At 36.5% G+C, this 26,119-nt stretch overlaps 2 protein-coding genes across 2 annotated transcripts in view; both read right to left on the bottom strand.

Annotated features, from left to right (window-relative positions):
- The window catches only part of LOC110442487 (myb/SANT-like DNA-binding domain-containing protein 4), a 5,525-nt gene extending 2,357 nt beyond the window's left edge, over window positions 1–3,168 (bottom strand). Inside the window, exons 1-2 of the mRNA XM_021486126.1 lie at window positions 2,509–3,168; window positions 377–593 (exon numbers count right to left, since the gene is read on the bottom strand). Coding sequence (XP_021341801.1) covers window positions 377–593; window positions 2,509–2,839 — 548 coding nt within the window. The 5' untranslated portion in view covers window positions 2,840–3,168. The remainder of the gene's footprint in view (window positions 1–376; window positions 594–2,508) is intronic.
- Window positions 3,169–7,017: 3,849 nt separating this feature from the next.
- LOC110442472 (inositol 1,4,5-trisphosphate receptor type 2-like) overlaps window positions 7,018–26,119 on the bottom strand; it is a 73,026-nt gene continuing 53,924 nt past the window's right edge. Inside the window, exons 46-68 of the mRNA XM_021486104.1 lie at window positions 25,756–25,853; window positions 24,757–24,771; window positions 21,924–22,026; window positions 21,451–21,501; window positions 20,776–20,994; window positions 20,491–20,619; window positions 19,758–19,907; window positions 19,302–19,403; window positions 18,035–18,118; window positions 17,603–17,788; window positions 17,199–17,304; window positions 16,375–16,490; window positions 15,507–15,676; window positions 14,724–14,861; window positions 14,256–14,417; window positions 13,888–13,999; window positions 13,550–13,673; window positions 13,095–13,270; window positions 12,633–12,785; window positions 11,901–11,978; window positions 11,569–11,688; window positions 10,912–11,049; window positions 7,018–10,624 (exon numbers count right to left, since the gene is read on the bottom strand). Coding sequence (XP_021341779.1) covers window positions 9,785–10,624; window positions 10,912–11,049; window positions 11,569–11,688; window positions 11,901–11,978; window positions 12,633–12,785; window positions 13,095–13,270; window positions 13,550–13,673; window positions 13,888–13,999; window positions 14,256–14,417; window positions 14,724–14,861; window positions 15,507–15,676; window positions 16,375–16,490; window positions 17,199–17,304; window positions 17,603–17,788; window positions 18,035–18,118; window positions 19,302–19,403; window positions 19,758–19,907; window positions 20,491–20,619; window positions 20,776–20,994; window positions 21,451–21,501; window positions 21,924–22,026; window positions 24,757–24,771; window positions 25,756–25,853 — 3,570 coding nt within the window. The 3' untranslated portion in view covers window positions 7,018–9,784. The remainder of the gene's footprint in view (window positions 10,625–10,911; window positions 11,050–11,568; window positions 11,689–11,900; window positions 11,979–12,632; window positions 12,786–13,094; window positions 13,271–13,549; window positions 13,674–13,887; window positions 14,000–14,255; window positions 14,418–14,723; window positions 14,862–15,506; window positions 15,677–16,374; window positions 16,491–17,198; window positions 17,305–17,602; window positions 17,789–18,034; window positions 18,119–19,301; window positions 19,404–19,757; window positions 19,908–20,490; window positions 20,620–20,775; window positions 20,995–21,450; window positions 21,502–21,923; window positions 22,027–24,756; window positions 24,772–25,755; window positions 25,854–26,119) is intronic.

Genomic DNA, 26,119 nt, shown 5'->3' with positions numbered 1-26,119 from the left:
TGTGGACGTATACTTGAAGTATTACCTGATTGTGTGTATACACGTGTGAACGTATACTCCAGTTATGACTTGTTTGTGTGTACACACGTGTAATTACCTATACTCGTGTAAGTACCTGTTTGTGTGTACATATGTGTGGACGTATACTTGAAGTATTACCTGATTGTGTGTATACACGTGTGAACGTATACTCCAGTTATGACTTGTTTGTGTGTACACACGTGTAATTACCTATACTCGTGTAAGTACCTGTTTGTGTGTACACACGTATGGACTTATACTCCATTTACTACCTGCTTGTATATACACACGTGTACACGCATACTCACATTAGTACATGGTATTTCATAATGTATAGTCTGTTTATGTATTTTACCTGTCACCTGACGTATCCGTATGGTTTGTACGCATCAACTCGTCCACCGAGTCCACCTTCTCGATCTTGACAGGAACCAAGGGGTGGGTGCCATTTCCGGTGCCGTTGTCGGGGGATTGGTAAGGCTGTACTAGTAGTGGGCGTGGCTGTATGGACAGGGGCTGTATGGACAGCGACTGATGATGCTGGTTGCTGTGATCTTGGAATAAAGATCGGTCTGCAACAGAATGTGTTGAGGTGGTATATATACAAAGTTAACGTACATTCCATCCATGATCACACCACACATAAGTAGATCCACTCCAGCAGAAAACCGATATTTAACAGCTTGACGCAAGGCATCAATTGTAGCTGAGGAATTGTTTCTCGTTATTGATATAATCAATATTCGAACTCTATTTTTATCCCAAAAAAAAGATGTGGATAATTTGGGGCCTATATATATATCCGCGCAATACCCTAAGCTCCTGTATCCTTGTTCACTCACTGAAACCCCTCGGATTCGACCTTGAGTACCCTAGCGTCTCCCAAACCCCGCCGTCACCTTGCTCCCTCCTGGTCATTCCTAGTCTCGTTCAACCAGACGCTTGATCACTTGTAATTCAAGAGTCTGGTCAAACACAGTACTTTAAAATTACCATCACCAGAGGGCAGTGTTTTTACTTTCGTTTCCGGACGTTATGTCAACGCCATTAAACATTTCAATGAATAATGAAATTAATACAACTTTGTTTAACCTATACATGCATTCCTGAAGTTCCCGTGTATTCACTACTATCGAGAACAATGTAAGAAAATATGTCAAATCTCCAGAATAATGCCATATATTTCCACTGAATAAATCACAACTGAGCATGAAGCCAACAAGGCTGCTTGAAGTTGGGATATAACATGCAAAGCAAGTGCGATTTTACCTGTACACAATTCAAAACACCTGCAAGTCTCACTCAGGTAATCTGGCTTGACTTGTATCAATAGCCTTGTTAGCTTCATGAATTATTGTAAAATATCCAATGAAAATACATGAAATAATTCTTTTTGAAGCATTTTCTTACATTTTTCTCGTTTATAGTGAAATCATGGATATTTCAGGAATGCATATACAGGTAATTCCTTCAGGAATTAAATATTCAATGTAATTTTGGTCACTCAAATTCTGATTTCAAAAGTTGAAAAGGGTGTGTCAACCTTTGACCAATGAAATCATTTACCAGAATCCTGGTAAGCCTCGTTATGATGTCACAAAACGAAAGCACTGAGTTTGACCAGACTCTCTGTTCGGCGTAGATTGTGCAGGCAACAAGAGTCTGGTTGAACGAGACTAGGTCATTGCTAGAATACCAAAGGGTTACTCAGGGGTCCAACCTTTTTAGATCAATCCCGAAATACTCTGGGGGTACCAATCTCCTGGTCACCCAGGAAATATCCCGGGGATCCGCCCTTCGGATCACTCTGACTCTCAGATTACCCTTGGGTCCCAGCCTCTTTGTCACTCTCGGGATACCTTTTGGTGCCAACCTTCTGGTCACTCTCAGAACAGTCCAGGGTCCCGCCCTTATGGTCACCCTTAGAATAGTTTGAGTCACAGCTTGTGTCATCAAAGAGCATTGTTCAAACTAATACAAGTACTATTAAGTACAGAACACGTGTACACATAAACAACATACCTACCTAATACGAACAGTCCATCTTAAATGTATACTTATAGTGTTTAAATACTAAGTACACCAGTACGGCGATATGAGACAAAATCCAATGAACACATTTTCCGCGGGAGGGTATGTGTTACTAATATTAACCATTTCTTAATACAAATAATTGATGGATACCGCTACAGAAAAATAGACCTGTCATCGCCTCCATAGAAAACGTATTCACTAAGGAACTCTATCAATAAAAGCAAAAATTACCAGCAGTATTTATTTATCGACATACAACAGTTCATATTTGAACTTAAGCCACATAATTCACGTTAATCTAAGATACCAGTATATCTGATTACTGTAATTCTGCAGTTGTGCTGGCCCTCTTTTTAGTATAACTACGGTGTAATAACAATCTCTCACTAAGCTAGCTCAGCAGAGTAAATGCGGATCTGCCACAGGGAAACGCACCTCTCACGATATACTCACCTGCCCGCGACATCGCGCTAAACAGACTGTCAACAGGGTTAGGGAGACCATCTTTGTCCTTCTTGGTACGTAAACATAAGTTCTGCCATTTCTTCTGCACCTCCGACACGGTCCTGTGTACGTGAGGGTTGGTGAGGTTGACCGCCTGCGCTATCTCTACCCAGGCACGGTGTTTTGAAGCAGACGACACAACTTCGCCGGGTTTGGGTCTCAGAAGGAGCTTCCGTTTGTCGAACTCCCGGATGAGATGCTGAGTTTCTTTGTGAGTCCATTGTGGCTTCCTGTTTCGTGGTGTAACTCGGACAATGTCTAAAATATTATTGGCGTGCATTGTACATACACAAGCCTGTCTGTAAACCGTGTCTCAGTGCTTTGTTCCCTGGTGCCTACCGTGGTGTGACCCCACTCGCTCTCTCGGTAGTCATCGCTAAGCCATCGATAAGTAAGCCGCCAGCGAGGCACTTACAGGGCAGTTCTATAAATAGACTTAGCCGACCGAACCTGCTCTCACACACAACTCAGGGCTGTATACAGCAGAGCACTCGACGTTCCCGTAAGGCCCCAGTTCCCGAGGCCTTTGGCTCTGGTACGAAGTAGGGCACTTAATTATGCGACGGTTCGCTCTCCGCTCGATACAGAAATATTCAAGTGGTTTCTGGGTGTGTGTAAATGGTTGAGCAGAGGAAAAAGCTATGTTTATAATGTAGAAGTACTTAGATCTGTAAACAGGCCCGGACACACCTACAGGTTACAAACGTTATCGAATGTACCAGTCGACTCTGAATAGGACTTAAAGCCACTGTGTATACAGGTAACTGTGGTTCACTTAATTTCCAATGAAACAATGAAATTAAGATTTACGTACAAAAAAAAGAATATAAACTGAGCTAATAAGTAATCCAACAAATAACTTATATTATCTAAGTAGGATAAATATCACGCTTTTTTCACTCAACAGCAGAATAAAACACGGTCTGTTCTTTGGATTATATACCAGCTTTTTAATTCTGTAGCCTAAAACACGAAAAGCAAAATTTTGTGTATGATTCACCAAAAAACTTGCAACTATCGAAGTTACAACAGTTAAATGTTTTTGAAGACATATACATAAAACGTCTTACTGTTCAAAACATATCGCTAAATAATGTCTGTTTCTGACATGTGAAATATTCTTTATTTTTTTCCATTTTACAATTTCTTAACTTTGAATGTCTATTTTAATAACTTTCAAAAAAAAATGATTAAATTATTTTCTTTAGAGTAGAACGGTAGGTTCTTTTTTGAAATGCATGTCTTTGAAAATTAGATTGAAAAATATGTGGGAGTCATTTTTTGTTTTACAGACTCAGAATATAAATGTCATTTCTACCACGTCCTTCAATTACCTTAGCTGTTGATAGGACGTTAAACCATGTTCAACCCAATACCCAATCTTAATACCAAAAATCAGAATCAAATAAGTTGCATTCATTTACGTTTATAACAGGCTTTCTGACAAGGAAAACTTTCACAATTCACAATTTTCTATAGGATTGTTGGATGAAAATCTAACTGTTTCAAAGTAAATAGTGAGTATTTCGACAAGGGAGATAATTTAAAAGTCAACACCTTTTTTTATCAAATGATGTGTTGCACGAGGAAAAAACTCGTTTGCTTTCAAATGGTTTATGATCTAATTGGTTAAATGTCTCGTTCTGATTCCATGTTGAAAACTTGCATGTTGTAAAAATGAACGTAAAACGCACAGGTGATTGCGCCTTTCAAAGAGGTATGGTGTAGCTATCCCTGTTCCGACCTTACATGACCAAAAGTAAATGAGAAATATTATTTTCTGTTTCGGAAAATTTAGATATCTTAATTTTTACAGGTCTTCAAAGTTGCTACTCTGAATGACAAACAATAAACCATAGGGTTTCCCGACTTTAACTGTGGTTTTGACACAGCGCATTAAGGTACCAACTGATGATCTTAAACATTCATCATCAAATAAAATTAAAATCCTATTCTCAAAATGTGGAAAAGACATGCACTGTTACCGAAAAATTGAAAAAAAAGTAAGACCAGAAAATGGATCGGATTATTACATTCCGTCTTGAACAAAGATATGAAATGTTAATTCTGTTCACCGTAATCCGTATTTGAGACATTACCTAGATTGAGAGTTCGAGCCCGTGTCCCGGAGAATATATTTTTTTATTTACTATGTTCTATATTTTTAACAAGTTGATTGGAGTTGCATGTTGTTGGGGTTTTTTTGTTTTTGTTTTTATATTTGAGATAAATCAGATAAGGGGAACGAAGTTTGTATTTCAGAGAAAAATACTTATCAATAATTTGCTGCGTTGCTGTAAATCAAAAGATTAACACGTCACGTGCATGTACAAATGTAAGCTGTGTTACTTGTACAATGTGTATTACCATACATTGAATATTTTTAGCCCTATTTGTCTGGATTAAAACTCATTTTGTTAAATAAATGTATCTACAGTATATGTATTCCTTTCAATTAGCCTGATCATGCTTGATATTTCTGTATGCAAAAATGTCATGTAATGAAAATAGACAACTGCTAAATATGTATTTTTTTTTAACTTTATTTGATTAATGCTTTATTTTCTTCCTTGTGTTTAATTTCCCTTCAATATTCATAATATCGTGAATAATTATTATATAAGCGTTGACCAACCTACCCGATACGACAGTGAGCGTACGTGTACTATTTTGGACACGGAGTCACGAAATACTACTACATATGTGACCATTAATTGTGTATCGTTAGACCGTGTAACTGTGGCGAACTGGAATGGGGGCTCAGAGTACCTTCAAGTTTCCAATTTACGCGCAGTACCTCTTTCGTATAAAAGTAGATCGCTCCAAGTCATTAGCTACAACGTACGAGATCATTGTGATGTTAACAATTATTTACATATATTTTAGAACCTTAGACTGAATAATTCCCTACGATGCTGTTAATACAAAATTATTCTTTTCGTAGTTAACAGCAAAGAAAAAATGATTTTCGAGAATGGACATAATTATGAGGTATTGGTTATCATAATTTGTAAAGAAATTTCATATGTCGTGACTATACCCTTATATATCCTCTTTAAGATGCGAGTCATTGATGAGAGAATAACTGCCGCTGCTATTTCTGTATATGAAAATATAACCTGAGCACTACTGCTACAATTGCGTGAATACGCATTCGAAAAATACATCCCCAAGCAGTTTAATTGACGCTGGTTTAATACAATTATTCTATTTTTTTCAAATGTTATTGATGTAATTTAATTGAATACAAATGCACACGACATGATAGCTTTATCGTTCGATCTTGGTAGGAAACAGCTCGTGATGTCAGTTGCTCCGAATTTACAGTTGCTATTCTAGTTATTGACTTGACTGGACCGGTAACAACGGAAAACCTTGAATTGTAGAGAAAAACATCATCCAAATTGCATTTGTATATAAGAATCGTTAACATATGCAATAAAGTGTATAGATGTTGCAGACCTAATGGTATAACTGCAACAGGTGTCATAGACAAACTGAAAGGTGCTCTCGCTATCGCACACCATTGCTTACATCAAAACGTTGTAGTTACACCAGTAAGACTGCGAGCGCACCAATCAGTTTGTCTGCAACGCATGTTGAAGTTATACCTGTAGGACTACAACATCTCTGTAATATATTGCTTAAATATCCCTTACTGTGATAAGGATCCCTGTCCATACGCAGAAGAAATGTCTATTTTGCACGTTACCTATTTCGTACACCCTTCCTTCTATGTTTCCTTAAGTGCATTCAACCATGACAACTAAGCTTGAAGAAGGCTTTGATAAAATCATAAATTCCATATCTGTATAAATGGAAGGAATACAAGTTTTTCATTGTTTGTATACAGCTTCATATTCCAATACCACCAACGGTACGTTTATATGTGACATTTCGATGACTTTAAGTTATTTTGACATACATTTTGTTTGTACTAGTCATCGAAACGTCACACATACACTTTTCATAGGGTGTGACATATGAACCTATACACATTTCATGCTTGTAATTTATATTTGTCGCTATATAAAATGCTGTATTTTATTATTCTTTTCACTTTCATTCCGGTTTTTAAGAATGAATATTAATTTTGATTAATTTTATTAACATCATAGTTACACTATCCATTAAAAACAAGACTGACATCCAAATCACGCAGATAATGACCCTACTCAATTCATAGGTGATACGATTGACGTCATCATCACTTAAAAACAAACTCAACCGAACAAGGTCCGTAGTTGAATTTTAGAATTTATTCAGAAATAAACAAACAATGGACATAAGTCAATAATGAATGAAATAACACACCTGGTTGTTATTGATGTTTTACCAGTTAACATACTTTGGTTGATCTTGATCTTATACAAGTTGACACACTTGTTATATAAATTATGTGTTCATTTGACTTTCACGATATTATGTGCAGGTGTTTACAATATGTGTTTATATATCATATTCAGCATTAGAGCGTATTATTTAATCAATCGCAACCTCGTGCAAACCTTTTCTTCTGACATTACACTGCTGGAAAGTCACCTCAGATATTGTCACTGTTCATTTGCACTGTGCTTGTATATATAATTGTGTAAAATCTACACAATCGTCTTCAAATGTGAGATAAACAATGGATTAGCTTTTATTGCCAAGAACACAATATAAATAGTAACACAAGTAAATGGAAATGTGACAATTAAGTAAAATTTACACCGTTAATACACGCCCATCAACAAAAATAATTGGTAAGTGATAGGACACAGTGATCTTATACCAGTTTATATATAGTTTATATTACATCAATATGTATATAAATGATTGGACACAGTGATCTGATAACGCTTTCATATAATTTATATTACATCAATATGTATATAAATGATTTGACACGGTGATCTGATAAAGTTTATTTATAATTTATAATACATCAATATGTATATAAATGATTGGATACAGTGAGTTGATACCAGTTTACATGTCATTAATATTACTGTAATTTATATAAACGTGATTGGACACGATGATCTTTCACCAGTTTATATGCCATTAATATTACTGTAATTCATATATACGTGATTGGACACGATGATGTTCCCAGACGGAAGTCCCACACTTATCGACAGATTTGAAGAAATGCTCCAATCGCCATATGAACAAGTGAACAACGATCATGGTACGTGTTGAAATCAGTGAGAAGTAGTGTATACCAGTGTGATGATAAAATACCGGAATGCACCCGGAAATAATGAAACGTGACGTCATGTGTAGGATACGTGTATGCATAGATATTTACAATATTGTACAAGAAACAAATGTCTTGTAAGTTTACAATCGATTACCGACGAGTATGTGTAATACTTCGTCAAATCCTTTGTGAATAGTAAATATACGTGTTTGTGTACGCCACATAATGACATCCTAAATACCTTTTTGTATTGTAACTAGGCACGTGAATGTGAAATGAAAACATTGAAGATAAGAATTTGTTAAATTAAACAATGTGTTTTTGAAGAGTAAGGTTTCTGTGAGCCCAATCTGTAAAACACTGTGGTAGTTACCTCCCCTTATTTTACGTACGACAGAAAGTGTAATGAGCATGAAAACTTCAGGACATTGTTAGTTTAACAGGAGACGATTTCGTCAAATACTATAAAGTATATAAAGTATATGGTAAACCCTTGTCTTTTTAAGTCTACATAAAGGAATCATTATTGGTTATGTCTGCTGTTCAATACAAATAATAATACTTGTTACCAATCAAACATGTTCAAATTTATCACGTGATCTAAAATTTAAAATAATATCTAAATCGTTACATCGTAAGCAGTCATCAAGTGAGATAGCAAACTTTAATTAGTTTACATCAATATCAGTCACTCATGGTAAAGTATTATTTGGGATATGTACGATATGAGGATGACCATTACAATATTTTACAATAGATAAAGTTCTCGTGCTATTTCAGGATCAATAAGTTGTGTTACTTTAAGTGCACAACGGAGAGTGTGATTAGATAAAATACACATAAGAAAATAATGTTTTTATAATGGATAAAAATACAATATTATGTGTATATATTACATCATATGCAGTGAAACTAATGAATGTTAAATGTATACAACATTATTAAATCAAACACAATTTGTTATACGTTTTGTAAGACGACGGAATGGACAATTTATATCGACACATCTATTCCTTTTCAATCTTACATGTAGCTATACACACACTGGTATAATATTAAACTTTCGTGCTCTGCTCTCTGTATATTAATAATCCTGAGCATTTGGCCTTCAGAATGAACTATTGTATCAGTATGGTGGTTTGTATTCAAGAGAACAGAATATTTGGCGTACTTTCATTCATTCGGAATTTTCATTTGATTTGATCAGATATTGGCATGTGTCTATTCGGAACACTTTGTGACTTTAGGTACTATGTAAGTGAAAGATATCAGAGAAAATTGAAAAAGACATGTTTGTCGAACTAGATCTCGACAGGCAATAGTAATGACACAGGTTGGATACCGCGATGAGGAGTCTTGAGTTATAAGTGAGCTTCATAATGTAGTAACCGAATGTTATATTTCTCCCTTGACTTCCTCCCTTGACCTCCTCCCCCCTTAGCTTCCTCCCTTGACACATTTGTTTTTCTTAGTCTCGAGAAATATAATTGCTGTTTCATCGACAACAGACAGTATTCATGCACACACACAATGTTACATACGGCAATTATATAGTTATATCTACTATTTGATAAACAACCTACAATAACATAGAATGCTTGATTTACAAGTTTATGTTATAGTTTACGTTTTAAGTGTTGTAATAGTTTAATTTCAGGTCGTTTAATCACATACTTTTGTATTAACATCACATGTTCTTGGTAACATGCTGATGTAACAGGTACATATTTGTTTGCCTATTCCATTTCATCTCTCGTCTATTGTTAAAAGTACATCCTGTGAATCCTACAATCTCGTCTCGGATATCACTCTCCCTCTAGATAATCTGCATTTTGCCTCTTGAACGACAAGTATAAGAAATATTTCTTGTTCCTTTCCAGTGGAAGACTACGTATTGCTAACTTTAGGTAAATACAATCCTCACGTAATGCTAAGTATTGTGAATCTCCCCTGTCTCGCCAAAGTAAATATCGACCCATGGAATGCTGCCTAGTATTGCAATTCTGTCGTGTCTCTCCCCAAGCCTACACCATGGAATGTCTAGTAGTGCGAATCCCTCCTGTCCCTTCTACGGTCCCTTTCTGAATATAAATCATCATCCTGATCATACTCCGGGTATTCAAAGTCCTGAGAATACTGTGGGCCTTCTACCGTCTCGAGCCGGAAGTCACTCCCTCGCCGGTCCATCGTTGGCAGCGGTGGTGGAGGTGGGGGAAAGGGATCGGTGTCGGGGAAAAAGACAGTGGCTCCCCTGGGGCTTGCAGACCTACTATCTGCCCAACGAGGACTCAACATGCTGGTCATGGTATCACGACGAGACAGCGGACTAGGACTCTTTCCTCGCAGGTCACTTTCGCTGCCCATGCGCGATCTGGATGGACTTCTCGCACGGTCACCGACATGATCCGGACTACCCAGCAATAGTTCGTCGTCATCGTACCTGGACGGGCTTCGCCTCCTGAATCTCTGTGGTTCGTGGTCCAAACGGGACGGACTTCCGCTTCTGCTACTAGCAGAAGGTCTTCTGTCAAACCGTGACAGAGCGGATGGCATTGGGGTATATGCATCCGCCCGCTGGCCAAGCATGCTGGTGACAAGACCTACGTCACTGAACCGCCTTGGAGTGGTCCTACCGGAAATTCCCGTTGGCTGCGGGAATACAGGCTTCAGGTACTGAGAGGGTGGCTGAGGGCTGACCTGTCCGACTGCACCTTGAGATTGATGGTCATCGTGTTGACTCGGTGTGACCGGAAGTCCAGTCAGAGGGTCTTTCTCTAATGGAGCCGGAAGCTTAGCTCGTCTTCGGAACGACCCTAGGCGATGTTTATGTTCCCACACCTTCTGACGAGCTCTTTCCTCGTGACGCTTTTTCTCCAGTTCCTAAAAGTACACAACAATGTCATCGTATTGTCGGCGGTGTATACTGGCAACTATTTATATTAATAACGTTGTAACAGTTTTTTACGGCAGTCAATATAAAACATTTTCACTATTGTACATTCACGATATCAACATATTTTCAGCACAAAGAAGAAAATAAATAAATGAACATTTATCTAAAATTGACACAATTCTCTGCACTGTTTTAATAAGATCTTTTATATTTAAAGACTATTCCAACGCATGCAAGGTTAAATAATGTTTGCGTGTCATTTATATCTACTCACCTCCTTGCGTTGTTTCTCTACTATAGAAGTGACGTGGTACAGCAGGTCGTCTATCTTGGTTTCTGTGGAGTCCTTACCCATACCCGACAGAGACAGGGCCCTGTCCAAGGGGAAGAAGTCGTAATTCTCCTTCAGCAGCTGTAAATAACATCACAACAATTACAGGATCACAAACACATTATTTTACACTATTCCGTGATCACAAAAATCGTCAATGTGCGATGTAATGATGCAAATGAAGCGTAAATTATCATATTTAACCGGGCACCGTTTTTGTACAAAGTACATTCTAGCAGCAAATATTAAAAACCAAAAAGTAGTGTGTAAGCGTTAATGTTAAGGGAATTACTGCACAAGTTAAGATTGCGAAGAAAAGTTCCACTGTAAGGCTAGTTTTAAAAAACAAAAGTATCTATAATTCCTTGACAGCAACGGCGATAGTAAAGAGAAGGAGCAGTGGAAAGGGCCTTTGTTAGGCCCTAGATATTTTTTGTTTCGTTTTTTATCAACGTTTTTGTTTTAAGATACTGATCTTACGAGCAACTTCGCGAACTATGATTTTGTAAAAAGAAAAAAAGCTTCTTTCTTTATTTTATTTTGTAGCAAATGACTAAAACAAATATATCATAGTTTTTTAAAGAAAAAGTAAACATTCACCAATTTGTGGACGTAGAGCTCCAAAGCTGTGAAGTCATTGATCTTGGTGCCGTTAAGATGAATGAAGAAGAAGATGTACGCCCACATATTGTGTTCGTGCTGCACGTGGTGGTCGAATCCCTGTGTAAAGCAGTAATATAAATTATTTAAATTGAAGTGGGGGTACACATATTCATGACTGTGTTTCAATTCTGAGGATTAGGATTGTCATAAGAATGATAACTGATAAGTTTGCAATTATGACCACATATTATCAAAAATACTTGTAGATAAATTGACATAATTTGATCTACACATCAACCACATGTAGTGAGGTTCTCAGATGTCTTTACCTTCCCATGGTGTTCAAAATCATAACTGTTTCTGCTACATATGAAGCAAGTGTCTCTCATGTCAGCCTCCGCTGTCCACTGTGAACATAAAATACGTCTGATTATATTAACTACACATCTATAATGACGTCATGAAGTACACTTATGCTTACTCGAAGGATCGATTATAACTACACACGTCCGATTATGCCTGTGTACCCATGTATGGCATTACCTTCATGTTACCTTACCAAATTCAAATAACATTCCTATCACCTATGCACGTCACTCAGCCTCCATTAAATAGCATGTACGATACATAAATGTATTGCAACTGAATGTTGGATTTTGATAATTGATTTTTCTATGATATTTTATATTTTTAGAAAGGAAATATAAACGTGCTTCGTTGAATTCGTAATTTCCATTTTTTCCCTATAAATGCAAACAGACTGGGTTCAATGTTATAAGTGTAGGAACGTTGATTTTGCCTGCAAGTTTTGTAACTTTACCAAAGGCATGCTACTATCCTTGCAATACTTATCGAGAATGATGTTAAATTTCTACTTGTCATTTGCATGTCAATGTTAACTTTGCATTCACAAGAATCCTCATTGTACTTACACTGGTGCTACACCTTATGAACGGTGATTATCGTTTGTTAATTGCAATAATATTAAAATCTTTATTTTGTTGAATTTGCTTTACTGGAAATCGAACAATTCCATCGGTTGCATAGTTTTAAATTCATACCTTGAGATCCCTGAGCTCAGAAAAGGTGTCGACGATGATTCCGAAGATGATGTTGAGACCAATGGTGGTGATGAAGATGAAGAAGGAGACATGATACAAGACAACAAAGCCGAACTTCTGAAAAGTGGCTTCCATCTTGTGCGCTTTCATAACCTGTTAAAGAAAATGGGAAACACTTAAATAGGTTTTTATGAAAAAATATAAAACATTTCTATTATAACCACTCGACGGTTTTCTGGGGTTTCCATCCTCTCAAATATAAAATTCCGTTCCCTGCAAGGTAATAATTCTTTCCCCGAAGGCCCGCACATACCGTCACCATGGTGACAACCACGAGCAGGTCTCCTATGGTTGTGACGATGGTTCTTACCTCGAACATGTTACCTGTGAGCCCACATTTTGACAACGGTACTCACTTCGAACCGGTATCCTATTATCCTGTAACGTGAAGATGGTTCTTACCTCGAACAGGTCTCCTATAAGCCCGTACCGTACTACAGTGATAGTACACTGCCACAGTGTGTCACAGTAGAGATAGTCGCTCGGTTGGAACATACTCCGCATCATTGCGAACCCAACAATACCGTACAGGTAGAACACACACAGGCCCAGGACCGCCACCCATAGCAACGATTTACCTAGCAACAGAAATTACGAATTATCATTAATGCATATGAATTATCGTGGTAAAATAGTTTATTAAAACAATACGCAGAGATTATCTAGAGGGAGAGTGATATCCGAGACGAGATTGTAGGATTCACAGGATGTACTTTTAACAATAGACGAGAGATGAGATGGAATAGGCAAACAAATATGTACCTGTTACAAAACGACTATTTATTCATTTCTTATGTTGATGTTATTTTGCTGTTTTGTGCATTTGAAGTAACTACAAAAGCCTTTTTTGAATCTACCATTCTGTGTGACGGCCTTGATGACTCCGCCGAGCAGCTGGTTATTGTTGACGATGTTCAACAGGTGGAAGGCAAAGAAATACCCATGGTAGATGGTCCCACCTACCGATAGACCCAGGAACGCCTGTAAGATATACCAATACAACAGTGAAACTTCAGACAGGACAGTCCTATGTACAATGCACCAAATATAATAATTTGTCCGAAGATATTTTTTTTGCAATTTTGATACTTAGCAAATAACGCTTTACAACATTAGTGATACCTGTTCAGCAGTGATCGTGGTATACGTGCTTTATTACGATACGAGTAGGTAATTACGTATAACAGTCCCTTACAATGTAGTAAAATGTGGTGAAACTGAAGAGTTTTGCATCAAGCTTTGACTGGTGTTTCTTCTTCTTCTCCTCTTCTAACTCATCGTCCTTCTTTTTACGTGAACACGTGTTTCTGAAATAATTAAACCACGATTGTCGTAAATGAGAATACTGATACCAAATGAAAAAGGACTGTGTTTATAATCTTTCTTTTCATTTTACACCCAATTCCGAAAACGACATAATGAATTTGTTATATCAAGTCACATACATATGTCAAAATAAAGGTAAGAGAAAAGATAATTTACCGAAAGAGAATGTTCGTGATACACATTTATTTTACCGAAGGAAGATGATTATACCGTGTGATTTGTATGACTAGTGTTTACCGTATGGACTTGAATATGGCACGGAAGTGAGGCATCCTGGGATGGTTTCCGACAAAGTAGCTGATGAATACAAGCAGGGAGAAGAAATTGTGTAGGCCTCCCAATGTGTAGATTGCCATCTCATACTCGCCTACTTTCAGGTTCTGTATGACAGGAATTGGGCTGGAAAAAGATTGGATATGGAGAAAATGTGAAAAAAATAACATATAATGTGACACAAAACTGTAAAGATGTATTATAGTAAATCGTTTTGATGAACATTAGAATAAGGATAATATTTGAAAGGAATGAATATTACACTGTTATGCTCCTATTGGTGGTTTAATTTTCATGTAAATACCCAGATAATAGAAAACGGTATCAAGACTTCATGTTTATCATTTTGTACCCGTCATACTCTATACATCAATACGAATAGGACCGTTATGACGAATTATCTACACAGACTGGCGAATGTTTAAATCTTACTCGATCAAACTTGCGGGGATCGCAGTAGTGTTGTCCATTATGCCAGGTGTCGCTAGTGACGCCTTTGCCTGCCACGTGACCAGCATCAAGATGTTGATAGCGAAACTAACGATGGTTACCAGGTGATTCCATATAAGCCTGTAAAACACATCAATGACTCTTAACTCTTACAATATGTCAGATAAAGTAAAGAGTTTTGTGCAACAAAAAGAAGCAGTTTATGAAATCCTGTCAGTACATTTTGTTTCTTCGTGCAAACACTGCTACCACGACTAAAATATAAATGATACTATTTGAAAACATGTGCACCCTCTGGTAACTACATTTCTTTAACGACAGAAAATGATTAGGGACCTCTCAAAAAGTACTTTTGAGTCTGAACATTAGATTTAACGTCACTTTGAAATTTACATATCGTCAGATTGTTACTGCTGATGATATCACAGTTTCATATCTTCATAACCACATTACCAAACTGATATTTCCCATATTTCAGTGCAATGACAATACCATGTTTTTATCATACTGATACATCCCAATTGCACTCTTAACATGTAATAAAAATATTTTCTGACCATATCTTTATATAACTGATAGCTACATGATTGCTGAGTAGGGTGTACATACCATCCCTTTGTGAGACCGATAGCAATGGGGTTGCCGAGTAGGGTTTACATACTGTCCCTTTGTGAGACCGGTAGCTATGGGGTTACTGAGTAGGGTGTACATACCATCCCTTTGTGGGACCGATAGCTATGGGGTTGCTGAGTAGGGAGTACATACCATCCCTTTGTGAGACCGATAGCTATGGGGTTACTGAGGATTTTCCTCTGGTAAGCTATGTCTTTCATGATATCCTTGGTCCATTCCATGACGTCGCGGATTTTGTTGCTCGGAGAAGAACGGTCGACATTCCATTTGAGGCTTTCTTTTACTTCCTCTCGCAACACTCGCTGGAACAGATTAAGTGTTGAACAATATTGATTTAACGGCTCGGTGCATGTTATATCTGCCCTCTTATGATAGTTACAGCAAACTTGTTATATACGCACGTAGCTGCTCGGCGGCCGGTAGAGTTTTTACGGCTCTGACGACCGGTCACTTTCTTAAATGCTTGAAATTCTTTCCTTCTGCGTTTAAAGCTAAAATGATCGTACTTGTAAATTCCCAACACACATGTCAGTTCTACTCGTCAAGCGTTTTACGCACATATAACTCCGAGTGTTTTAAGTACATAACAAATATCCCTCGTATAAAAAGAAACGGCGAGAAAATTAAATTTCTGTGTAAGACGTGATCGCCAACTATAATGTATTGATCTCAAACGTCCGTTTATTTGTTGTCGGTAAATTGTATACTTTTGTTTACCAAACATTAACTGATGTAAAAATATCAACATTCACTCCCTCTACTTGTCACAAACACCTTTCTCAATACGAATGTCTGTTTCCGTTACCTTGTTTGATATATTTTTTACGTTCCCTGCGATCCCTGCTTGAACGTTTCCCTGCGTTCTATGTTTTCTGCTTGAACAATGTTGATAGAGGTTAATTGATGTTTTTCTGTGCATGATTATGAAAAAAAACACGCTTAATATATAAGATACGTTTATATTTCATCACTCTGTCAGTACGAATTTCTGTTTTTGTACCTTGTTTTTGACCCGGAAGTTGACCTTCTGGAGTTCGTCGTCCTTTACAAGTTCTATTGACATACAGTTCTTCTTGTAGAAGTTAAACGCTTTCATCTGTAAGGGTTGCATTTTCACTGGAGGGTAAAGAAAACAGAGCGTTTTTGCATAATATTTTGTTCCTATCCATAATATCTGTATACAGTAACAATGGAAGGGAAATCTGATTGAAAGATTGATCTTTACGAAACTTAAACAACAACTTTTCATTAATGGCAAAACTTAAAACAAATATGTATGCAAAATTGATGATAATATTTAAATGTGGTTACACAATCTGTGTTATTAAAGGAATCCCAAACCTTATTTCAATAATAATTCGAGGTCCTTATATACCGTTTTGTCACAACCTGGTCCGTAGGTCGTCTCAAAGCGGTTCACAAATTATTATCCGTTGTTATAATTATAGGGCCTTTGCAGCCAGCCAAAACCTTTCTCAACTCCCTTCAATATTGAAGATATATATAGTATTATGTAAGGAGTCGCACATTTAACTGTTCCCACATTTAACTGTTCCCACATCTAACTGTTCCCATGTGATATAAAGGTAGGAGTAGGTTATTTATGAACACTAGAAATATAAATTAAGTGTATGCACCGGATATGCATATTTTGATTAATTGAATCGCATCGGCGATGTTCGAGAGTAAAATATTATAGTTACAAAAAGTGTGAGATGAAATCTGGGTAGAATGGCTGCTGAATATAATACAGTTATCTTTATATGACCAAGGCAGATATGACCGTCCATTTATATTCTCTCTATTATTGAAACATGAACTCACATTGGTCGCATAGTTTGGGGTCAACATCCCCCATCCGGGCAAGAATAAGATACAACCGAAATCCAACATCCATATACGTGTCCGCCATCTCGTCCTTCTGGTTACCCTGGTAATGCGCGAAACGGTAATACAGTATATTCTGATTAAGTACACATTATTAATTTATATATTTCGATAAGACTGCGGTACTTATTAATTGACAAACCTTATTTTATAGAGCACACGGTTTGCTTTTTATTGCTTTCTTTTTATTCAAAACATGTAAATTTAATTTAAATTGTACAAAGCAGATAACATTATTTGCATGATTAACAAGAACCTTCTCAACTGCCACCTGGAATGGTAGCAATTCCGTCGTGGTATAGTATAACTCAGTTATAACACCATACAACATGGTACACTACCATTACGCCCTGCAGGAAACTGCCGCCAGCGAATGCGAACGATTTCATCTTAGACTGCGGTTCTCCAACTTCGCCTGATGTGATGTTCTTCAACTCCTCCAACTTCTTCTTGTCCGGTTGATGCATCTCGTAACACTCGGTAATCAGCTGGAGCACGGATTTCTTGTCCAAGGTGTCTTTCACTTCCTATAGGGTCACAGTATATACACGTTTTTATGGTTTGTATCAATATATCTCAGATTCCTTAACCTCATGCACATAATATATTCACTGTAAGATTTAACAATAGCTCCACAAATAATTTTACGATCTGCCGCTTTAAAACATCACATCAGAACTGAACATCAATAAAATCATATTTCATTTGAACCAAAACTTTTATGGATAAAAAGACAACTCCGTGATAGATATAAATAATGAAGATTTGCTTGCCACTGTTAATTCTGATGCCCCGTGTCCATTCTCCTCTATGAGTGACAGAATCAAATTGGCTATACTCTCTCTTAGTCCAAGTATCTGCAAAGGAAAGCATCCCAGTCTCACTCCACTCGGCTACTTAAAAAATGTACACCAACACAAATGTACTACTTGCCGCTAGCTCGCCGAATGGACGTAGGGCGGTGTGCGTTTAATCAATATACAGCGTTATATACCACTACATATGTATATTTCAACAACGTTTCAAAAATATGAGACTGACGACTAAAATGTACCCATGATAATGCGGACTAAACAATGCTCCATGTGTACGTCAAAAGATGTACATCTCCAAGTCTGACTGCGAAAAAAACCCCGATAGAAACCCCCGGTCATCGAAATCAACCTGCATAGTCCCCGGAAACCTGTATCCAAAAGCGGGAATAACTATTACCTCCCTGCAAGCCCGATTTCTGCGAGGCGACAGTTGCACCACTGTCTTACTCTGTCCTAAAAAGATCCGTCATGTCCTACCATAATCTGAGTTATGCCAACAACTGACAAAAAATAAAACACGAAATAACACGAATATAACTGTGATTATCGTGAACAAAAACCCTGTTGTGGACTTAACGCAAATTTGCATTCCGTATAAAAAAATCGGTTATAAAAAACTGCACATAACGGCGCAACAACCCCAAATACCACAACAACAAAACTAAGAAAAAAGGTTGTGCCATTGGAAAAGTTTAAGCGAACTATCCGTCCTGCTGGGGCGACTAGAAATGACACACCAGGGTCATACCCACTATCGCCAGTGTACCAGGTACACGTCACAGCACGCGCCTGCTAGTGCAGAAAACTAGCCCTAGTGCCGCACGAGACAAATTATCCCCGCTATACTGCGAACCGCGGGAATATTTAAGTACACACACACAATGTTTGATTTTGTTATGTATAGTTATGTTTATTACCCTCTACAATAACGTTTGCTCATTGTAGTTTCAAACATTCATTACAGTTTACACAAATATCCTTCTCTTAATAGATTTATGAGTGTATCTTGAATGCAACCTTATGTTTGATTGAAATTGTAAAAATAGATGCATTAGAACTTTGTGTAAGCGTTATTGTCAAAATGTGGAATTAAATCAACATTTTTCCATTACTGCTTGGCGCTGAATGTATAATGTTACTGACTTCACTAAGAGATACAAGGTCTTATCAGATGAATAGATAATGATTAAATAGATGATATTGGCAAACTTGTTATATTTCTTACCTTTTCTGTCGAACAATACTCGATGTCACCGGCTCTCAGGATAAAATTTATGTAATCTATAATTTTATTGTCGTAAATGACGATTCTGTTTTCCTGATTCCCCTGTAAACACAAAGCATTGTATAAGTGCTCAGAAAATATATGATGGATGAAAATCGATCCTGTAGAATTCTTAATGAGAGTTTCCTCCCTTCGTGCCTAGACGTCGTTTATATAATACCTTCCTTACTGGAAGTTAGCAATGGTGACGATGATTTTCACTCAGAATATACATGCCATAACTGTAAACCGTTGGTGTTAAAAATCATTGCAATTTTGATAATTAAGATAGTAACTAAAATATATGTCCCTATGTATCCTCCTTTATTTCGATAGCAAACTAACCTACCAACTCATGCAGAAAATTAATAAACATAATAATTACCCTAACTCTAGTTAAATTAACTGTATACATACTGCAGTGAACTCGTTCATAGTGTCGAAGAGTTGTATGACAAGGTCGATGTTTTTGCCGGTTATATTGGAGTACACCACGTTCAGGAACCTAGTCACTTCGGCGATAATGTTAAATGACTTGACGTTGTCTGGTTGTTCCCGCAGGTAATCCTTCAACACAATATTTAAAATGTTTAATACAAATCGACCCATTGAGTGAGTGATCCATTAGAGCGAATAAAATAAAATAAATTGATAATCAGAGACTACAGATTATTTTTCTTCTTGAACTTCAAGCACATTTAACAGGCGATTAAAAGATAACCCCGTACTAAAATGCAATGAAACCTTTTGAATAATGCTCATCTTATCTTATCTGTTATGAGTAATTTATTATAAAGTACTGTGGCGACTTTTTGAAGGTACTAACAAGTTCCTCTGAAAGTACTTGTTATTTTATATATATTTCGCATATTAATGAAACATTAAACGATATACATATAACTAAAAACTTCACCGAGATAAACAAGACATTTACCAGACTTTTGAGAAGTTCGATAGGTGGTCACAGCTGAGAATTACTATTATGTTTATATGTTGGACGAAAGACTACAGGCTTTGTGGATGATAGCAATGTAGGAGTGCGACATTTCAATTAAAAAACTATTGATTTTGAACACAATGATAAGGACACGTGAGTAATATGAAATGTAGGTATCTCCGACACCGGAGTGTCACAAAGGAAATAAAATACCTGTAAATGCTGGTTCTGGCCGTCACACATGCGTGCCATTACTTTGAGTACAAGTTCAATATAACCGTCGTTTCTGTATTCCAACGACGAGTCGTCATCATTATTTTGAATTTCCGGTTCCGGTGGATCCTTACATGAAATTAAAATTGAAGATCATCAAATTAAGGATTCAAACAATCATTTTTCAACGAATGACTTCTGATAGTTTCCTATAGAAAACATATTTCTTGCAAAGTTTTGCAACAAAAGTAAATTTATGAATAAGTATGTCAATAAATACTCTACCTCTATCTTGATAGCGATAAGTTCCGTGTCCATGTCCTGGTTCACAATCAGTGCCTGGGCCTCCTTTGTCAGTGGGGACGCGAAGGATACTTCCTTCTTTAGACCGTTAGAGGAAGAATCCTTCACCTTGGATGGTTTCTTCTTCCTTTCCTTCGGGGCTTTAGGTTTCTTGTTTTTCTTTTTCTTTTTACATTTAACACTGGGTGGTCGACGTCTCGTCTGCAAATATAAGACGACGTTGATAAACTCGTATATATTTTATACAGAGATAGGGAACGAAATACAAGGTCTGATATTTTCCTATTTTTCTGTGTTTTTTTTGCTGCTGTATTATACATCAACGACATCTTTATCAAGAAATGCTTCAGATTTAAACATTACAGAATGCATGGTCAACACTGCATATTGAATGAAGTATTTCCCTCATAAGAGCACTACATTAAATAAAATAACGCTGCTTTAACGAAAATAGCACTTACTGTAATAAAATAGCACTGCCTGTAATTAAATAGCACTTACTGTAATCAAATACCACTACCTGTAATAAAATAACGCTGCTTTAATGAAAATAGCACTGCCTGTAATCAAATAGCACTTACTATAATAACATACCACTACCTGTAATAAAATAGCCCTTCCTATTAAATCTATTTAATTTACATTGCTATAACTTACCCATCCTGACAGTCGTTGTTGCCGTAGTGCATCTTCATAGGCCTGAATTTGCTAAAAGAATAAACATCATAAACATTTTATTTGTCTACAATTAAACATCAATCAAATTAGGCTTATCTTAACTCCAACTGTTCATGAAGCTTATTGCTTGTAAATTGTCTTTCAATAGCATCGATGGTAAATTATTCTTAAAAAAAAGTAAACTTGTTTCAAATTATTGCATGTTAAATAGTTAAACTCAACTCATGATAGTCGTATAGGTGTACCTAGAGGGCCAGGATAGTTACAGAGATCGTTAGACACCAAATTCGTGTCAAATGTGATTTCTGAGAACTAGGATAGTGTTATGGTTGTTTGACAACATATTGCGGTCGGATATTTTTACTTCGAGGGCAACACATTGCCGTTTGATGTCTGTATTTTGAGGGCCAGTAGAGTGGTTTCGATAACAAATTTTAGTTGGATGTTTGTACCTTTAGTGCCATGATACTGACAGGAAATCCCTTCCTTAGCTTGGTACCAAATGTATCTGTAGCATCTTTTTTCTTTGCATCCTGTTGGGCTTGGAGAGAACGCCTAGAATTCAAATATTCAACTTCTCCATGTATTAATTTAAAAACTGGTAACACTGTGCATTATAATTAATCGTGCAATGAATTATTTTTTGGAAAGTCAAAATGCAGGTATTCTAAAGAAAGATTGTCTTGTCGAGTGTCTTCTTATATCAAGAAAGATATTGTACTTTCATGGAATCCAATGTCGGCAACGGATGAAGTAATACACTGAAATACATTTCTTTTTCCATACATATCAGATTAGCATTTATATATATATACATATACATAATGTTTGCTTAAATGTAGTGTTTTTTTAATATAAAATGTCATGAAGCATCACTATAGGATTGATAATATATATCATACAAAGATCACAGCTGTTCAATAGCAAAACTTTTGTCGAATAAAATTATACACTCCCCGATATTTATCATTAGAAACAATTTAAACATGTGATTTGACCCTGATGCTGTAAAAAAGAAACGTCATCAAGTCGAAGATAATATATGGTCACACATATCTCATGCAGAATAGATAAAAGTGTAGAACCCGAAACGACCTTTACATTCACAACATCCTTCTAAATACATAAAGGTCAGACAAACACAATTCTACGTAACTTGTTATATAACTCTTTGTTAAAAACTGAAACAGATGTGACAGTTCCTATTTCCGGAAGAACTACTTGGAGAAATACTCCTTAATCATTTCAACAGTTTAGTTTTCAAAATGGTTGAATTGATACTTGTCTATAATTATTGCTAAGGTGATGGTTATAATCATATTCCTCGCATAACACTGATGTGAAAGTTGCGTATTTGGGACAAGAAATATTGCCATAAAACATTGCCAAATCTTTATAAAAACATACTTTAACACTTCACTGAAAACATAAAAAGGACATTCATATTCATACATGCATCTAATTGTAATAGTTATTCATATTATGTCTTAAATATATGCACTTTCAAGGTAAGACATACAAACGAATTAATTCAATTTATGCAAGTTCATTTTTCATTACCATTGGCGATATATATGTACCTTTATGTCTATTTTTCTAAGTAAACTAAAAAATACAGTATAAATTGACATGTTTCCATACCATTTTAAATTTCCATTGAAGTAGATAGAGTGATTTATCGACGTTTAAGATTATTTACCTCGGTTTCAGCCTCGGGAGATATTATTTTCCTCAGTTTTATATAAAAAAAACCGTTGTATCTGCCTCAACGGAGGCTATTATTTGCTTACACATTTTACATTTTACATACCATACATACCATATGAACAACGAAGGACTCTCACCCCAATGGCCGAAATGATGTTTTTGTATTATGCTTTAAGTTAAAAGCTTTACTGAAAAAGTATTTTTTATATATCAATCAAACTGTAATTTAAAATGGAATCTATGGGAAATCCCACGGAAACTCCCATTGGTGCTAATTTAGTACGTTTTCATGCAATCCTATATAGACTTCCTGCTGTCTCAAGGTCGATATAGCATTATATTAAGTTCAGCAGAGGAGGTCTCAACCAATCAGACTGAGGAAATGTGGAGGTTTCCTCTTTAACTAACAGGAACTGCATGCTAGGAGGGGATGCTATTGCGTCAGTAAGAGAACAAGGAAGGGAGACTACTCCGTCTGTCTCAGTACAAAGATGGAAGACTACTGTGTATCTTACATTATCTGATTGAACTGTTAGCTAGACTTAGCCTTTAATACCGCTAATGAAGTTCATCCTATCCAAAACTGCCCTGTCATATGTATGAATGATATTTCAGTTATTGAATGAATATTATTCAATGCATCTCTGCTGATTTTGCATTTAAATAACAAATTTGGTTCCTTTTTTGTAATGACCATTGGTATTGCAGGCACGACCGATTATTCTAAATAACAATCTTATTTCGTTTACTTTGGTTATTTTTAGAGCATGTCCCCATATTTCTCCATAATTCAACGGAAAAGATAGCATCGTACCTGCTGTTTTATTTCAAGTGTGTTTGTACACATACAAACTTATATTTTACACCCATATAAACGAGCTATACAAGTTTGTTTTTTTACAAATTCATATATTATTATCGAACCTGCACAATTTTTGTCATACGTGTGAAAATATCTCAAACGTTTCAAAATAAACAATGTGCACCACATTCCATTTTTCAGAGCAGAACAATGAAATCCGTATAGTTTGAAAAAAATTATACGAAATTGATATAGAATGTATTAAAGCGGCAAAAAGCTTGAACAAGCTGTAGATGTCAAATAAGTGACATTCTTACCGATTTGATGGTCGTTACAAAACAAACTCAATTAACAAAAACAAATTTGCATAAAATGTCACATCGTCTTCACTCCTAGTGCTGGACAGTAATTTGTGTCACATAACTACTCAATTTATTTAAAGCCGAGTACTTTTGTTTCATGTATTCTTTAACGAACTTTAGACTTTCACTTTTTAATGTCAAACACGTGAATACTATTTATTCCATCGCTTTCTAGATTATCAATTATGTATCTAGAATACTTAAGATCTCAATTATTCAATAAAAATATATAAAATTCCTAACTTTGAAAAATAGCATCATATTTTATCATTTACATTGAGGTTCATGCAAATTACAATAACATGTACACACATGGGACGCAATCAGGAGGCAAACACGATGCGCATCTATAAGCAGATCTAAAGAAGAAAAGTTCAATAAAACATTAGGTAAAATGGATTGTGAGAAACGCACCTACTCAGCAGAGTTCTGTGTACACAGCCGTGAAAGGTAATATATAGGATTAGTAGATACAACACACTGGGGCGGGGCAAACGATGGTGTGAGGGGCAGGGACAACACACAGGGGGTAGGGCAAACAAACGTGAGGGGCAGGGGATAGTGATTCAGGTCTAAGTGTGTTAAACATGTCAACATTGCAATCAGTGTATTTTTTCTCGGTTTGATATCACAAATCTTATATCACAGAGACATAGAAAAGTATATCGTTAGTTAGGGTAGATGTTTCTGCATTAAAGCTAAAACATGCTGCTTTGTAACGAATGAATCAATTGTAAGCTTATTCTCGAGATAAAACATATTACTAGATACTTAGGATGATCTTATTAAACTAGTAGTTCCTGCACACAGGTTATTCATTAAGTGATTCGAGATGTTGGTTATTCAAAATGATAAGAAGTAGAAACTTTAACCCCTTCGAACTCTAAACGGACGCTACACAATTTCAAACTGGCATTTCGCTCTCTTTTAGATATTTATTACGACAGGACACCCGTATACTGTATACCGTGAAACTTTCGCTCCGTTCAACTTCCGCCCTTCACCGACGGAGTCCTTATTCGCCCAGCGATAATTCGCCTTACAACGCCGACAGTGGAACACACTATACGTCATTTCTTTTTAAACTTTCGCCGTCATGTTAAATTCGCCCTCAGATCGGAAGGCGAAAGGGGCGAACGTTTAACTGCGGCGATAGTTTCCCGGTATAAAATATTACAAACAAAACAATACCCCATGGTGTGTTGAGGGGCGTTTCTATTGGCAGTAATTAGTAAACATTATCATATTAATCCTGAACTTCAATAGCACAACACATTCATATACAATTTTAGACCACAAACACTAGTCTATCATTGCAATTTAAGGACAAATCGACCAGTTATACAAGGTACATTATCTATATATTCTACAAACAGTGACGACAGGGTTTAACTTTGCCAGCTTTGACCTTACTTTTCCTTGATGGAGTTGGTGGACAAGGCCATTCTGTCCCGGACAGCCATGAAGAATACTTCTTCTCGTGTGGACAGGAAATAGTTCAGCATGGATTGCTGTAATAAAGGTGCAACATTCTCATAGTGAGTGATTCTTGGTAAACACGTGTATCATCTACGTGCTACTATTTACCATCTGACATGTTAAATCCATTTACATGGAGTGTTAGTGTGAAACCCATATCAATTTGTCCATTTAAAAGCGCTGCCCATACGGATATAGTCCATCTGTATTAGATCAACAACAATATATTTAGGAAAGCAACAGAAAATTCTGCTAACGCACGTGCCATTTATTTTCTGATCAAGTTGAGGTTTCAGTC

This window comes from Mizuhopecten yessoensis, unplaced genomic scaffold (assembly GCF_002113885.1).
Source record: "Mizuhopecten yessoensis strain PY_sf001 unplaced genomic scaffold, ASM211388v2 scaffold716271, whole genome shotgun sequence".
NCBI lineage: Eukaryota > Metazoa > Mollusca > Bivalvia > Pectinida > Pectinidae > Mizuhopecten > Mizuhopecten yessoensis.
The sequence above is the reverse complement of the archived record's forward strand: the minus strand, read 5'-3'. Positions and strand labels throughout refer to the sequence as shown.